At 39.8% G+C, this 15,057-nt stretch overlaps 1 protein-coding gene across 1 annotated transcript; it reads right to left on the bottom strand.

Moving 5' to 3' along the window:
* Positions 1–1,575: 1,575 nt before the first annotated feature.
* Positions 1,576–14,119, bottom strand: LOC106929307 (non-selective voltage-gated ion channel VDAC3). Its single transcript, XM_088010741.1, has 9 exons — positions 13,975–14,119; positions 12,712–12,782; positions 11,172–11,221; positions 7,142–7,294; positions 6,980–7,032; positions 4,480–4,701; positions 4,250–4,400; positions 4,102–4,159; positions 1,576–2,555 (listed from the first exon to the last, which is right to left on the bottom strand). Exons 2-9 carry the CDS (start codon positions 12,776–12,778, stop codon positions 2,464–2,466), a joined length of 846 nt encoding a protein of 281 aa, XP_087866867.1. The 5' UTR covers positions 12,779–12,782; positions 13,975–14,119; the 3' UTR covers positions 1,576–2,463.
* Positions 14,120–15,057: the final 938 nt, after the last annotated feature.

Here is a 15,057-nt window from a genome sequence, read left to right as displayed (position 1 = left end):
CTGTAGCCGCTTGGCAGCATTTGACTCCATTTGTGATTATGTTGTGGTTTCTTTAATGTTGCAGTGTTTCAACTCTGCCCAACTCTTTGTAGAGTCTAATAGCTTCTCTTTGATATATTAGCCCTTTTTACTACAACCATCTTGGCTGGAAAGCCTTTTGGAAGGCTTTCCAAAAATATTCACACCCTTATAGAATAGATGTATTTTTGTCATCTTTTGTTACTTGTCAGTTCACTTCCTTGGGATTTTACTTACACAACAGAGTGCGACATTGTGATGTGGAAGGAAAAGGATAGATACTTTTCAAACAAAAGCCTGTAAATATTCAGCACCATTTACTCTGATATCCCTACATAAAATCCATCCATCCATTTTCTTTACACCCTTATTCCTTAGTGGGGTCAGGAGGTGCTGGTGCCTATCTCCAGTTAACGTTCCGGGCGAGAGGTGGGATCACCCTGGACGCAGGGCAACACAGAGACACACAACCATGCACACACACACTCACACCTAGAGGCAATTTGGAGAGGCCACTTAACCTGACAGTCATGTTTCTGTACTGTGGGAGGAAACCAGAGAAAACCCACGCATGCACAGGGAGAACATGCAAACTCTATGCGGAAAGAACCCAGAACCTTCTTGCTGCAAGGCAACAGCTCTACCAACTGCGCAGCCGTGCATAAAATCCAAAGTGATCAATTTCCATTAAATCCTCTAGTTAGTAAACGTAGACTAACTTTAGCTACATTAGCTACAGTACATCCATGTACTATATATCCATGTCTTAGAATAGCCTAGTCCAAGTCTGAATCTAAATCCAGTTGAGAAACAGAGTTAAATCTTGAACATTGATATTCACAGATGCAATCTGTTTAATCTGGGATTCACATATTTTACAAAGATGGGCAAAAATGTGCAAAAGACACTCAGAGATTTATTTCAAGTTTATTTTAATGGAAAACTTTGTGTTGGCACATAATTTTTCATAATTGTTTGTGGTTTTAATAATTTCCTTCATGGATCTTGACAGAGACGCACCAATCTGATATTAATATCTGTATCGGCCAGGATATTGGAAAAAAAAATCTAGATCAGGTATCAGTGACATCTATTCAGCCTGATTCTATGCTTTGTGCCCTGAGCGACGTCTTGCTTTATTTTACATTTTATTTAGAATTTGTAGTTGCACTTTCTGAACATTTGAAAGGCTTGTTGAAGTTAATTTTTTATATTGTTTTTGTCAGTTTCTATTTCTTATTTATTTTAACTTTGGCTGTCATATTTCTATTGAACAAATGAAAATTGTTTTTACATGTTTGACCAAACTTGTGAAGCTTTTGGTGTATTTAAGTGCTGCACTAGTGCAGAGTTATCAAATATATTTGTAATTCAGCTTCATTTATTTCTGTGTAAAAAAAGAAAAAAAAAAAAAAAAAAAGAGAAAAGTTTTAAATCAATTCAGGTCTGTTTCTATGTATCTGATGCGTATCGGCTGATGCTAACCTCGGCACCAGAAGTGAAAAAAGTGGATCAGTGATCCTGACATGAAATGTACAGGAAAAAAAACAATCAAGACATGTTTCCAGTTTTTTTATTAGAATTCTTCAATTTACATTGGAAAAAATGAGGTACTGTGTCTAAAAAACAAATGACAACAATCTGAAGGCTAAAGTAAATAAGACATCTTAGATGTGACTGTAGAAACAGTAAAGCTGAGGGAGGGGCTCAGGGGTTTAGGAGGCTGACGGGGTTGAAGGGGTTTTAACGGTGTGGCGATGAACCAGTGAGGACAAGCAGCTGTTACGGACCAGAGATCGCTCGAGGAACCAGCTGCGCCTCGATGCAAAACAGCCTCGCTATCTTTGTGGCCGTTGAGCCGAGACAGATGAAAGCAACGCTGTAGAAATGCAAAACTAAACTACGGGAAGATACCAGAAGATTCCACCACATTGATTTCACCTGTCAGACAGAGCGGCCACGCAGACGTAAAAGGTTCTCATGACCGAGAAGGATTTCAGTTTAAACCAAATAAAAACAGGCATGAGAAAAAATTAAAAAGTGTTTGAACTTATTTTTTTTTAAAAAAGCAGACACACTGCACCTTTTTAACCAAGCAAAGAAACATCAGCCAGCCTGTGCGACCATGTTTTCATTCTTTCATGCTTTTAGGTAAAGACTGCTGGAATGAGTTACACACTTTTACACCATCGGTTACGTCTTTCAAGACCTACAGCGAAATAAAATGGTGTGATTTCAGCCAGAACATCAGGAACTCCTTCGCAACCGCGCACCGCCAAATTTCAGGGCCGACACTTCCCCTCCCCCGACTCCAGACTTGACTTTTAGTGTCAGAAAGGAGTGCAGGGAGTGTGTGTGTGGGGGGGGGGGGTAAAGGTGAGGAGAGTCTAGAGGAGAGGAGCTACATGAAAGGTGGTGCTGTCCGGTACAGGTGTGGAGTTCTCGTTACACGTCCAGCTCGAAGCCCAACCCCAGCTTGTGTCCACCTGCGTTGAAGTTCTTCCCGTCGATGAGGGCAGAGAGGGTGAGCTTCACGCCTGCAGACACACCACAGCCACAGGTCTCCAGCAGCGTCCAGCACAAGTTAAAGCTCATGTGTTTTTAAAAATGAAGGCATGAAGCGGCAGTAGCTGCAGCTACACACAAACAGAAAAGCTTAGAAATATCATTTTCCAATCATTGAACATATGGACTTGTTACATTCATGAATCCAGATGTATTTTTAAACTCGTGCTGTTCAGTTTCAGCACTTTTTCCACTTTTTAACCGAGTAGAGCAAATATGAAAAGAATCCAGTACGACTGTGAAGACACTTAGAACTTAAAACTTTGCATTTTCAATGCTTTATTTTTGTTGATTTTTTTTTTCAGCCAATTACATGAAATAGACGCTAAACTTGTTGCAGAAGATTGGGCAAACAAGAAGCAAAATAGTTGATTTAAACAAGCATCGCTTTGCACCAAAAATGTTACACAAGATTTATTTTCATCACTTCCTGTTCTTAATGTCTCTAAGGTGAATTGATATTCTATCTTTTCCTCACTTCTCTTTATATATTGGGATTTTTGAATCCCATTAAAGACGCAGACTTGTGAAGTTTTCAGCCTGACCTTTTTGATCAATAACACTTTTTCAATATATGTAATAATAACTCGAGTGTTATAACGTCACAATTCACCTCCAATGTTCTAATCTTATTTTACTGAAAAACATGAAACTTGCTGCTATTTTAGACATCAACTATTTCATTGATTGTTCTGAAAATTTGGCAGCTTTCACAGATTTTTCATTTTACCACTTAAACCTTTTTATAGACTATTAGAAATACAGTAAAAGATGCAAATATCAATTAATTAATTTACTTTTTAAAATAAGGAACATTTTATTGGACACAAGAACATTAAATTGCAACAGCCTGACATTCATGAATGTGAGCCAGGTGAAGCCACAACTGCAACTTGAGGCATTTTGGGTAAAACAGGGAAGATTATTTTATTCAAGTGCAAAATGTATATTTATTTTGTACAGCTTTGGCTTAATTACTTACTCTAAATGTGTTGTTGTTTTTCAGCAAATTGCCTTTATTTGAGTCTGTATAATCAATTTGTAAATTGGTTGGCAACTAATTGAATAATCGATTCATCACGATTAATCGTTTCAGCTCCAGAAGTCATACACTTTTTTTTGTCACTGCAGTCAGTCCCCTCTCTCTTGGCAGAGGAAAAATGTTCAAATCTTCGCCCAGATAAGATCGTGAGAATCGGCCGATCGCATATCACCCAAAATGAAGGAAATCGGTTCACTGAGATGAAGACGAGTGGAACTAAATACACTGCAGTACTGGACTAGAACCTGTTACAGGCTGCAAAACACTAAGTTAATTAAATTTTGTGGTTTTAATGTGACAAAATAAGAAAAAGATCAAGGGGTGTGAGCAATTCTGTCAGTAGATGAAAACTGAAATAGACTTTACACCCACGGTTACAAAACTTGTTTCTACACAACCTGAACATGTCAACCAAAATTCCTGGGCTGGTCAGGAATTTCTGAGCCGGAGCCGCCCGGTTCTGAGCCGGAGCCTACCTTGTCGAAGGCCCTGGGTGTAGCCGAGTCCAATCAGGCTGGCATTGTTCACTTTGGCCTGAGTGAGGAAACATAATAAGCTGTGAACCAAGAACAAACAACGACAAGAGGTTGAAAGCCTTCGCCAGAGAGAAACCAGAGCACTCACAGACAGAGAGGTGTCCTTGTCCAGCATGTATTTGCCTGCGATGCCGAAGCGGGTGTTGTTGCTGCCGGCAGTCCAGGCCAGGGTGACCGCCATGTCCAGCTTGTCGTCCACCCTATGGTAGATTGAGCCGCTGAACTCGCTGCCTTCGTTACTGAGAGAGAAGAAGGAAGAAAGCGTTGGGAGACGTGTCGCCGAGGCCCAGACCCAGTGAACTCGAACCAAATACTCACACGCAGGCGTGCACCTGAAGGTCCGCAGCGTTGAATCCTACGGCAAAGTTGTGGTGGCTCGGTTTGGATTTGGTGGCGTCGTAGAGCGTCTGGTAGCCGCCCAGCAAGCCTTCGTAGCCCAACACAACAGAGCCATGGACGATGGGGCCCGCGAGGTCCAAGTCACAGGCCAGGTTCATATTGTGGCACTTGTAGCCCGTCTTCAGCTTGCCAGTTTTCTTGCTATAAAGTCAAGCAGCAACTACTCTTACTCTTCATTACAGAACTGCATTAAAACCATATATTTACAATCTTACTGTACAAAAAGATGCACAACAGGTTTTTTTTTCTCACTGTCAGACATTGGATCAGTTTAAACTTTTACATTTTGTAGATTATTGGGATGACAAACATGAATTTTATTTCTAAATGACAAAACAATGACAGAATTTCTTTGGTTTCTTCCCATCAGAAGTTTACAAAAAAATTCCCACATATTTGGTAGAATTGCTAATTCAGCTTGAAATGTTTCAGATCTTCCTCCACAAACTTCTAATAATAGTTTCCTGGAATTCTGATCCATTCCTAAAGACAGGATGACCGAATTGAGACAGCTTTGTAGGTTCAGGGTTTCTCCCAGTGAATTATCAGCCTGGCGGGCCACCAGGCTTTACTTGCCCCCCTCCTCTCCCCATCAGCGTACCATGTTTATTTTGAACAGGGTTCTTGTACACCAATGACAGTAAAGACAGATGTAGCTAGGTTTTTAGTTGACATGTTGAACTGGAAGTGCCATTCCTGAACCTGAGCATTGGCCTCATGTTACTATTACTTCCACATTATGATGCCTTCTCATACACCTGCGAATTTTTGTAACTTAACATTTCTTAACACAAAAGCACGGCAGGCTGACTAGCACCCCTACAAACAGGCTTAGCAGGTTTTCTGAGGATGCCTTACCCACACACACCTTTTCCACTCTTCCCACTCATTTTCTGTGGGTCTAAGATCAAGGTTTTGTGACGTCAACAACAAAACATCGACTTTGTTTTCTTCGCGATCACTTTGGTTGTATTCTTTATGCGTGACACATCCGCCAACTTGCTACAACAACTTTGCACAGAGCAAATTTTCCACAAAGTGCATCTCTGAAATTTTGCAACTATGCAGACAGTTCAGTTTGGAAAAACATGGTGGACAAGCAAGAGCTCCTCTTGGTGGAGGTTCAAAAAGACAGAGGACTTCATGATTCTGACCATAAGCACCTCCATCCTCTCAGGTGTCGCTATGTTGCAACCAAGCGGGAATGATCCAGAGTATTAACGCTGTAAAAATTGTGTCGGCCAGATTCTGCACATCTTTTTTCCCCATTCGGAACGTACATGTCCAGTACGGAGGACCAATATGTTTCCAAGCTTTAACTTCCTGGCTGATGTTGATGGTCACCAAGTTCTAACGGCTGTCCAGCCCACATGAGAACAGAACTCATATTACTGGGAAAACGTCCCATCTCTCATCTGGATGAACCGACCAGACTTGCGGCGCTCCACATTTGTCTTCCTGGTATCTTGGTTGGGTTCTTTTGGTTTCTCCATGATGTCTCACAAGGAGGCAATGCATCCAGATGTGTTCCTCCATTACGAAGTCTAAGTCTAAGTGTCGACGCTTTCCCAAATTGTTAAAACGTGATTGTTTTTGTATATGTAAACTCTAACTTTGAGTTCATTTAGCAAACAGAAATAATTTTACTAATCCTAACTGACCTAAAACAGGAAAAGCTTCATCTGATGTAATGCCGACTGAGACAAAGATTGTGTCTTTTGATAAGTGTATATGTAAATGTGTGGTTTCACTCGTACGTCTTCCTGTTGAAGCAACATTTGTTAACGAACACGCAACAGGCTGCTTTTGAAAAACAACTTTGTTGCATTTTCTAATAGCTTACAGAAAAATCTGGCAATTACAACGGAGCAACTGGGTCAGGCTAAGGACTGCTTTTTTAAAATACAATAATAAAGTCGTAACAGCGGAATAAAGAGGAATAGACAGACATTTGCTAAATCGAGTCCTGCTACTGATAATAATTTGATGCAGATGTGTGAAGAGTAAGTACTTCCTTATTTGTAAAACTGATAAAGTATAACTCCACAAGCTGCTCAACATTCCTCAGTTTAAGTTTTTTCTTCTCAAAAAAATGACCACTTCAACACCGTAATGATTATTACAACTGTTTTCTCATAATATTATGACAATTTTCGTCTTATTGCATCTTTTTTTTGGTATCATCACATCGTCATTCCCAAATTATTGCTACTTTACTCTTCTATTATTATTACTTTATTTGGGTAATATGACTTTTTCTTGTATTGTTACAAAAGAAAAAAAATCTGTGACAATCAATTTTGTCAAATGTATTCAGATGTCTGAAGGTGAATAAATACAATATCAGAACCTTCTTGGACTGCACCTGACCTACAGGTTGGCATGGTCTAAAGTCAGAGACAAACAAAAGCGGCCTCACCCTGTGTTTGGTACAAATGAAGTTTCCATGCCAATCTTCAGTCCTTTAGCAAGCTGAAGAGGAAAGCTTAGTGTCAGCACATTGAAACTGATAGAACATTTGCAACATTTAACAATGACTTGGGGTGGGGAGGAACTAAATAAACAACAAAAACACACACACCTTGTCCTCCACAGTCAACTCATTAGTCAATATGTTGTCTGTGTTCCACTTCTGGCTGAGGGTCACGTTATGATCCTTAACCTTGTACGTGGTCTCCAGGTTGCCGGTAGCCTTCCCTGTGTCCATGTTACTGAAGCCTGTAGTGTGAAACTCCTGCACAGCGAGAAGAAGGGGGACGAGGTAACAGCCTGGCGGAGCGCCTCAACTGGTATTATTAGAGGTTAAAAAAAAAAAACCCACAACCATAACTGAACCAGACCAGGAACAACAACAAAAAAACGTTAGTGGAGGGAAAAAAGAAAGGACAAATTATGTTTCAATTCCAGGGTTTTATGTGTCTGGACCTGATTTTTGGGTAACACTTTATTTGACGGGGTGTGCATAAGACTGACATGACAGTGTCATAAACATGACTCCTGTCATGAAGATGGAGGCGTTTTCATGAATGTTTATGACTGCTGTCATTAAGTGCCATTTAGTAAATAACACTTTGATTGCAAAGTTGCGTTAAAACTTGCATTAAAAGTGTCATTATTTACCAAATGATACTTCATGACAGCAGTCGTAAGCATTCATGAAAACGCCTTCATCTTCATCACAGGTGTCATGTCATGTTTACGATATATATGACATATGCAATGTGAGTCTTATGCACACCCTGTCAAATAAAGTGTTATCAATTTTTCTAACTAATAGCTCACAGAGCCGTATTCAGCAGCAATAACTTGTTGTCTCACTTTATCAGCTCACATTTCTACAGCTCATTAAGGTTTGTGGTTTTACGGATCTATTTTCCAGTCGTTCTGACGCAGCTGAACCTTGTTCCTACAGGTCCACTGCTCATCATCAACTTTCTAACCCTAACTCGTGCTGCTTTGCAGAGAGGAGAGTCTTGCTCTTGACGTTTGCAAGCAAACCACTATTGTTCAGTCTTTTATTCTTTCCAGTCACCAACACTAATATTTCACATGCCAACATCATTTTTAACATGTCCTGATACACAGAACTATAGTATTAAAAGGAAGTTGTCCTTTCTTTTTCCACAACATGCACTTGAATCATTATAGTAACACCTGCACATGTAGATATCTCTGATCTCATGCAAGGAGGCGCCAGTAACAAAGCATGTACAAGAAACAGACAGAAAACTGACACAAAGTGTGGATAAAATCAAGAAAAGTAAAAATTTTTTTTTAAATATATCTTTTATACTACCACCATATTGACAACATATGTTGATGTAATAAAGCTAGAGTTAACATAAGCAGACAGAAACGTTAGGTGCAAACAAAACAAGAATGATTGAAAAATGGTAATAAAATAGTAATAAAACCATTTTTTCTCCCATTGACAGAAAAGATTCAGTCAAAGAATTTAAAATATACATTTTTCCACATTTTAATTGTTAGCTAGGTCGTGGCTTTTTTTTCTTATGAAAGCATTAATTCAGATTAAATTATAGATTTTTTTAAACATTTCCTCAACAGTATTTGACCATTCATCATATATTACTACTGTTATCTAAATATGCGTAATACGTCTTAAACCGCTGGGGCTGGGTCAGTCATGAGTTTTTCTAATGTAAACTTTACTGAAAGTTTGTTTCAGTGAACTTTGCAGCATTTTGACAAAACTGGTTCTGCTTTTCTGCTGAAACCAAAGTCAAAACAATACAAACACTGATGCTTATCTCGTATTAGGTTTCTTCCTTGTTGAGACGGACATGTCAAAAGGTTTTTAGGGTATCCCACAGATTATCATTTTCAACTCAAATTATGTTTCTCATAAAAACCCTGAGCGGGTCTTCACACACTGTTTGGTAAAAGTAGAAAGCAAATAAGATGAGGAAAAACAAACAACAACAACAACAACAACAAAAACTAGAAAACCTTTGTTTTTCTCAAGTTTCCACAAATTACATGGAGACAACTTAAAGAACTTGCCAACACTGCCTTCCAGTGGCAGAAATATGTAACTACACACATTACATACCTGTCTGCATGGAATTTTCCTAAAGCTGTTTAATATTATAAAGGTGTTTAAAATTAAGAATTTTAGTTCTCCACAATAATTATTTTCTCGTGACATAAAATGTGTATTAATTAATTTTGATCTCAATTAAATGATGTATCTCACATTACTGAATGTTTTCCAAAACCTTAAGTAATACGAGTTGGAGAGGCTAATGTGGGCAGAAAGGGTCTCCTGTAGCAGTCTAAATTACAGCAAATTTGAGGAAGCCTCTGACTGAAGACAGACAAATAAATATGTTTGATTCTATGTAACCATACAGGAACCAAATAAAATAAAACACCTCAGATAAACGCCAAAAACAAACTTGTTTATCATTGAGGGTGGAAAAAAGTAAAAAGGTAAACAAGAAAGAAAAAAAAATCAAAGTTCTACTTTCCGTCTTTACTTTTTGTCACACTTAAATGTTTCAGATCATCAAACTAATCTGAATATCAAACAAACACAACATGCAGGTTTTACATTAGGATTTTGTCCACTGTTTTTTTACAGAACTGGTTTTATTCAGCCAAACTCGACGGTTTTAGAGCAAAAAAAGCCTAATGTTAGTCCAGACCAGCCATTTCAGTGGTGAACTTTCTAAAGCCTCTTCCTGCTGTTTTTCTCTTGGGACTGAATCCCCTTTCACTGCTTCACTTGCAAATAAACACACAGATTGCATCATGACACAATCAAGGACGGCCATCAGGAAGTAGATGAACACGTCTGCAACTCCCTGAACCCGTATATCACTATAGACTGAGCTATGAACATGTTTCCATGATTTCACCAGGATTTGTTATGCAACAGATTTGATGGAGAAATAAAAGATAACAAGACACTGGAACCTGAAGGCTTGTCTGAGTTGACATTTTTTAACTTGGAGAAGATGAAAGAAGCAGAAACACACAGAGCCATTTTATAGCATAAGCAAGTAACTATGTTAAGTTCTGCTACATATCAAATATAATCAAAAATTGACTGTCTCTTTAAGAAATCCCTGCTCTTTCTGAAACTCTGCCTTCAGGAAGTCGTCACAACATGGCTCCTCTGTTAACCTTTTAACGTGTTTACCAGTGTTGCTCTGAGAAGTAGCTCCTGTAATGAGCTCAGCTGATGCTCAGTTCCACCAGGTGTTTGCTAATTGCTCCTGGCTGGTCTGAAGGAGCTGAGTGGGGGAGTCACACCGAGTTTTCAAGCGTGGAAGCTTGGGAACGGCAGTTCTGTCTTTGAAGGCGGGGCTAGGTCCACCCAGGCGATTTGCACAACTGAATGGTTGCCACGGAGATTAAAGAATTTGCCAAACATGCGTGAAATAATCAAAACAACACTTCAGGTAAGTTTTTGCACTTTACACGATGTAAAGTGCAAAAAAGTTGATTTTTCAGAATACTGCCCCTTTAAGAAACTTATAGATGTTAGTAGGAATATTTTAGACGTCTAGAGGTTTCCCTTTGAACTCTATATGTAAGGAAGGATAAAATGCTCCTCTATTCTTCATATTATGCTCTGAGACCACAACTGACAGAAACAAATTTGAACATTACAGACAAAAAGAAACGTAAAAGAAAATATGAAACGGACAGTAAAAGCAAAGGATGGGGTGAATGGAGCTCTGCGCGACACGGTGGGGGAGATGGGGAGTGGGCCGCCAGAGCGGTCGGTTAGGTTCGGGACGTCCATCTTACCATCTACGTTAGAGTGTGAGCAGTCCGGGGCGGCAGCATGGAGACAGAGCGGCGGTTAGGAAAGGAAAGGCAGAGAGACACACGACCAATCACGGACCGTCGAGTTTCTCTGCGGGTGAGGTCAGGTAAAGCAAAGCAGCTGGAACGCCAGCGGCGCTCGGCATCCTGGGAAACCTTAAAGCTCAGATTTACAGCGGTTACTGGTGCTTAAAGGAGCGTGAAGCGGAAGATGTGCAACAGCAACTCTGCAGGTGACTGAGCGGTGGTGATCGGACGGCTGGAGAGCAGCAGGATGAGAAAGGAGAAATGGAGCAAAGAAAAGGAGTTCTCACCACGTCACTCTGAGACCTGGTCTTCAGATCTATCTTCACAGCCCCAAAACCTGTTGGGTTCAAAACACACACACAGTGAGCAGGAGGACTCCACTGCAGGTATTAGCCAATCGAATGTCACTGAGAAGCTTCACCAACACCAGGGTTTCTGTAGGTTTCACCAACTCAATTTTAATACTTTTTAAGACGAGTGTGAACGAAATTTAAGACCTGCATCAGGACAGAAATGTACAAAAGACAATGGCATGTCTTATTTATTCTGGTAGTGCCGAGTTTTTTGCACAGAATGCATGTAACAGCGTATTGATATATTGGTATATAGCAAAGGTATATTAGCAGCTAATTAGCAGTAGCCTCAACCATCTCAAGTCACAAAACGGAACGGAAGCAACTGAAACGTTTGCCTGACAGAAAAGTACTTTTTATATTTATTTATTATTTTTTATGGGGTATTTTTTGGCTCTAGTGGCCTTTATTTGAAAGTGATAAGACAGGAAGTAGGTACACAGAGAGAGAGGGAAGACATGCGGCAAAGGTCACCAGGCCGGGAATCGAACCTGCGACGGCCGTGTCGAGGACTAAGACCTCCTTATGTGGGTTGTGCTTAACCCCTGCAGCACCACAGGACCCCGCCTGACAGAAAAGTGCAGCAAGAAAAATTACGAGATTAAATAGTTCTGCCACAAAAACATTTAAGATTAACATACTTAAGGCTAACTTGCATTTTTTCAGATGAATTTAAGACATTTAGTGCCAAATGTCTTAAACGGTACATTAATATGGATTCAGTCAAAATGTATCTAAAATGAATTTTAGATGCATGAATTTAAGACTTTGTAAGGATGGACACTCTGAACACTAGTACCAACAATAAATTGACTTAAGTGAACAAATCCGTTTTAAGTACTCACTTCCTGACTGTGAAAAAGTCAACACACTAAATATGACGGAATTCTGCCACTCTAGTAACTAACGTGTTTCCAAACTTCATGGATTTTTCACAAACAAAATGCTCCTGTTTGTACAAATTTCTCTCTACAGAAATAATTTACGCGTCATAACGTAGCCATGTGCGTCTGATTTTAGGAAATATAAGTGTCGTTGTCGTAGACTTTATGGTTTTCTTTGAAACACTAGTTGAGCGCTGTTATGTCACGTCCCTTCCTCCACTGGCGTCCGTAGAAAATATTTTTGTTGGGTCATTTTTGAATGGCTCCCTCTCCTAAATGGTATCGTGCAAAGACATGAGTCCAGTCAGATTTTTAGATCAAAGGGTCCCGGTCCTCACAGTTCAAGAATTTATTTGGATACTGGTAACCGTGTTTAAATGAGACGAGTCTCTTCGAGATGATGCACTCCGTGTTACTCAATGGAATTCTCTCTTTAGCGTCTTCTGCTACGTTCATTCAGCAGATTAGCATTCACAAGGAACAGCAATTTTTCTAGTCTGTACTACGACTCAGCGAAAAAACAAAAAAGGTTGCTCTGCAGAAATTCCCAGCAGGGAATAATATTTCCCTGTGGTTAAAGGATTACTCACCATAGCCCTTGCTGAAGATGTCCTTGGCGGCCTTGCCAAGGTCCGTGTATGTAGGAGGATTATCCATTTTTCTGACAAAGACAAAAGTAGAAAAACTGTTTAAACCACAGCAACAAAAATTATAAGTGGCTAAAGCTAAAATATTTAGATAATAGACTGATATTTTCATGGTTTAATTATAGCCTCCTCACCCCAAAATAAGACAAAAGGTAAAATTGTAAACATGTTCTTCTTTTATTGCCTTTGACTTTCATAAAAATTTATTCCATTGCTGTACGTTGCAAGCAAATTTGGAATTAGTTAATTTGCTAACGCAAGTGGGTTTTAAAGGTGTTCAGATTTTGTTATCTTGGAACTATAAACCTTTAAAGACACCAAAGTGTACTTTTAGTTTCATGGATAGAGAGCAAACAGATGGTTAGATAAAACAGATGGATGGAAGGAAAGAGAGGGATGGAAAGAAGGGAAAAAAGAAAGAAGCAAGGAAGGGAGGATAAGGATGATGACAGAATGATGGATGGTGGATAGAAGCAAGGAAAGAATAAACACAAAGAAGGATAAGGGTAAATGGACAGAAGGAAGGATGAATCTGGGGCTAATTAGTGGAAGGAAGAATGAATTAAGTATATAGAGAGATAAGAAGTTGATCAATGGAGAATATAATTTCTAGACAATAGGATATGGAACTGTAAACACTTTTTTTCCCCTTTCACCGAACTTATTCAAACCTGGAATAAGTTCCAGGTCTAATTCCATAATATTCCTGAGAGCCTGGGAACTGTGGGGGTCCCCTGCTTCATTCAGAGGGGTTAACCTTCATTAATACCACCTGGGATGTAGAAGAGGTTGGAACCTCCTCTGTTATCAACAGATAGTTGTAGCATCTCTGCAGGGGGACAAAGGGCAGCAGATGGGCCAGTAAGGGAGCTGCTTGCTGCTCAGGCCAGCCTGAATGAGGAGACTGTTTTGTTGGTCCCACCCTAAACCCAGTTAAACCCCCACTCAGCTGATAAAGGCCAAGATAACGCCGCCTTTCCAAATGTTTGCCCTAAAAACGTGGAAAAGCCTTCCTCCAGGGATTACGCTGTGCTTTTCATGGCTCAGCATCATTACATAAGGGACACCGTTAGCTACTGCGCTACAACGCGCTCGGAAGAAATGCAGCTAAGGCTGGAAACAAACGCGATAGTTGATACTGACGCACGCCCCCTAAAAGCCCTGCGGTGTGTTTGAGGTTCATTCATATTGTCAAAGGCTCCTCACCTGTCCAGCAGAGCTATTAGCAACCTTATCCACAAAGCCTACAGAGGACCTTGGCGTGATGCTGCTGAGTGGATTGACAGCTAGCCTAGCTAAGCGTTGCTTTTTCTGAAGACAGGGCACAATGAAGGAGATCTACTACTGAGCATGCGCGCGCTGCCAGAGCTATCTACTATCCCATGTTTTTGTTTCGCATTTTCATATATTTTCGATAGACACATCTGTCACACTAAATGTAAATTAAAACAATAATGAACAAAGCAAAACATAAAAAATATTAAGGCAACCACACAGGTACCATACCCCCTCTCGCGCTCGCTGCTGCACGCAGGCGCTGTTGTCATGGTTGCCTAGAGACACCACACACCTTGCTGGATGCTGCATTCAACATCCGCTCCTTTTTTAAAACGTCCACTCGGCATTCCACCACAGTGAGACGGTGAGGATTAACAAAAGGCACATTTTTCAAATATGTCAGGGAGGGTTTTGTATGGAGCTAAATGTACTACATTTGTATGTAGCTAATTTGGTCCCATGAAGTTTATTGAAAAAACAAAAAAAATATGTGAAACAGAAACAAAAATTTTAACTACTTTTCATATTCACATTTTTTTCAGCTTCAAACATTTTTCAGTTTCAAAATAATTCTTCAGTTTTTTTTCTTAAAAAAAAAAACTATATGGCCCCAATACCTCTCTGTAAAGGTGGTTGCAGTCTGAAATTACACCACCAGATGTCACCACAGTTCCTGTAAAAAGTTAACATTTTCACCTGTACTTTCAACAGCACACGTGTTTCACTCTGGCAGCCTATGGGCTAATGGTAGAGTGGACTCTGGCTGGGTCAGCAGTCCATCCCAGAAACAGACAACCATACACACATGAGAACACTTCTCTTCTTGTAAAAAGGAACCTGACCAGGATTTGAATAAAGCTGGGATTGAAATAACTTTTCAATCCCAGCAATTCAACTCTTGTATTATGTCCATTGTAACATAATGGTTGATATGTTAAACATTTTGAACTAAAATCCAGTGAACATGATTTTCAAAAAGAAAAGAAAAAGAGAAATTGTGTGACCTTCCAG

This window comes from Poecilia mexicana, unplaced genomic scaffold (genome assembly GCF_051168715.1).
Source record: "Poecilia mexicana isolate PSO_F unplaced genomic scaffold, ASM5116871v1 scaffold_12, whole genome shotgun sequence".
NCBI classification, from domain to species: domain Eukaryota; kingdom Metazoa; phylum Chordata; class Actinopteri; order Cyprinodontiformes; family Poeciliidae; genus Poecilia; species Poecilia mexicana.
This window is presented reverse-complemented; position numbering and strand designations above follow the sequence as displayed.

What these genes read in the sequence shown, in the direction of transcription:
- LOC106929307 (XM_088010741.1), bottom strand. Translation starts at nt 12,778, where the DNA reads ATGGATAATCCTCCTACATACACGGACCTTGGCAAGGCCGCCAAGGAC. An exon ending in AGTTGACTGTGGAGGACAAG is followed by an intron (nt 7,033 to 7,141) that starts GTGTGTGTGTTT and finishes TTTCCTCTTCAG; the next exon opens with CTTGCTAAAGGACTGAAGAT. An exon ending in ACAAGGACACCTCTCTGTCT is followed by an intron (nt 4,160 to 4,249) that starts GTGAGTGCTCTG and finishes TTCCTCACTCAG; the next exon opens with GCCAAAGTGAACAATGCCAG.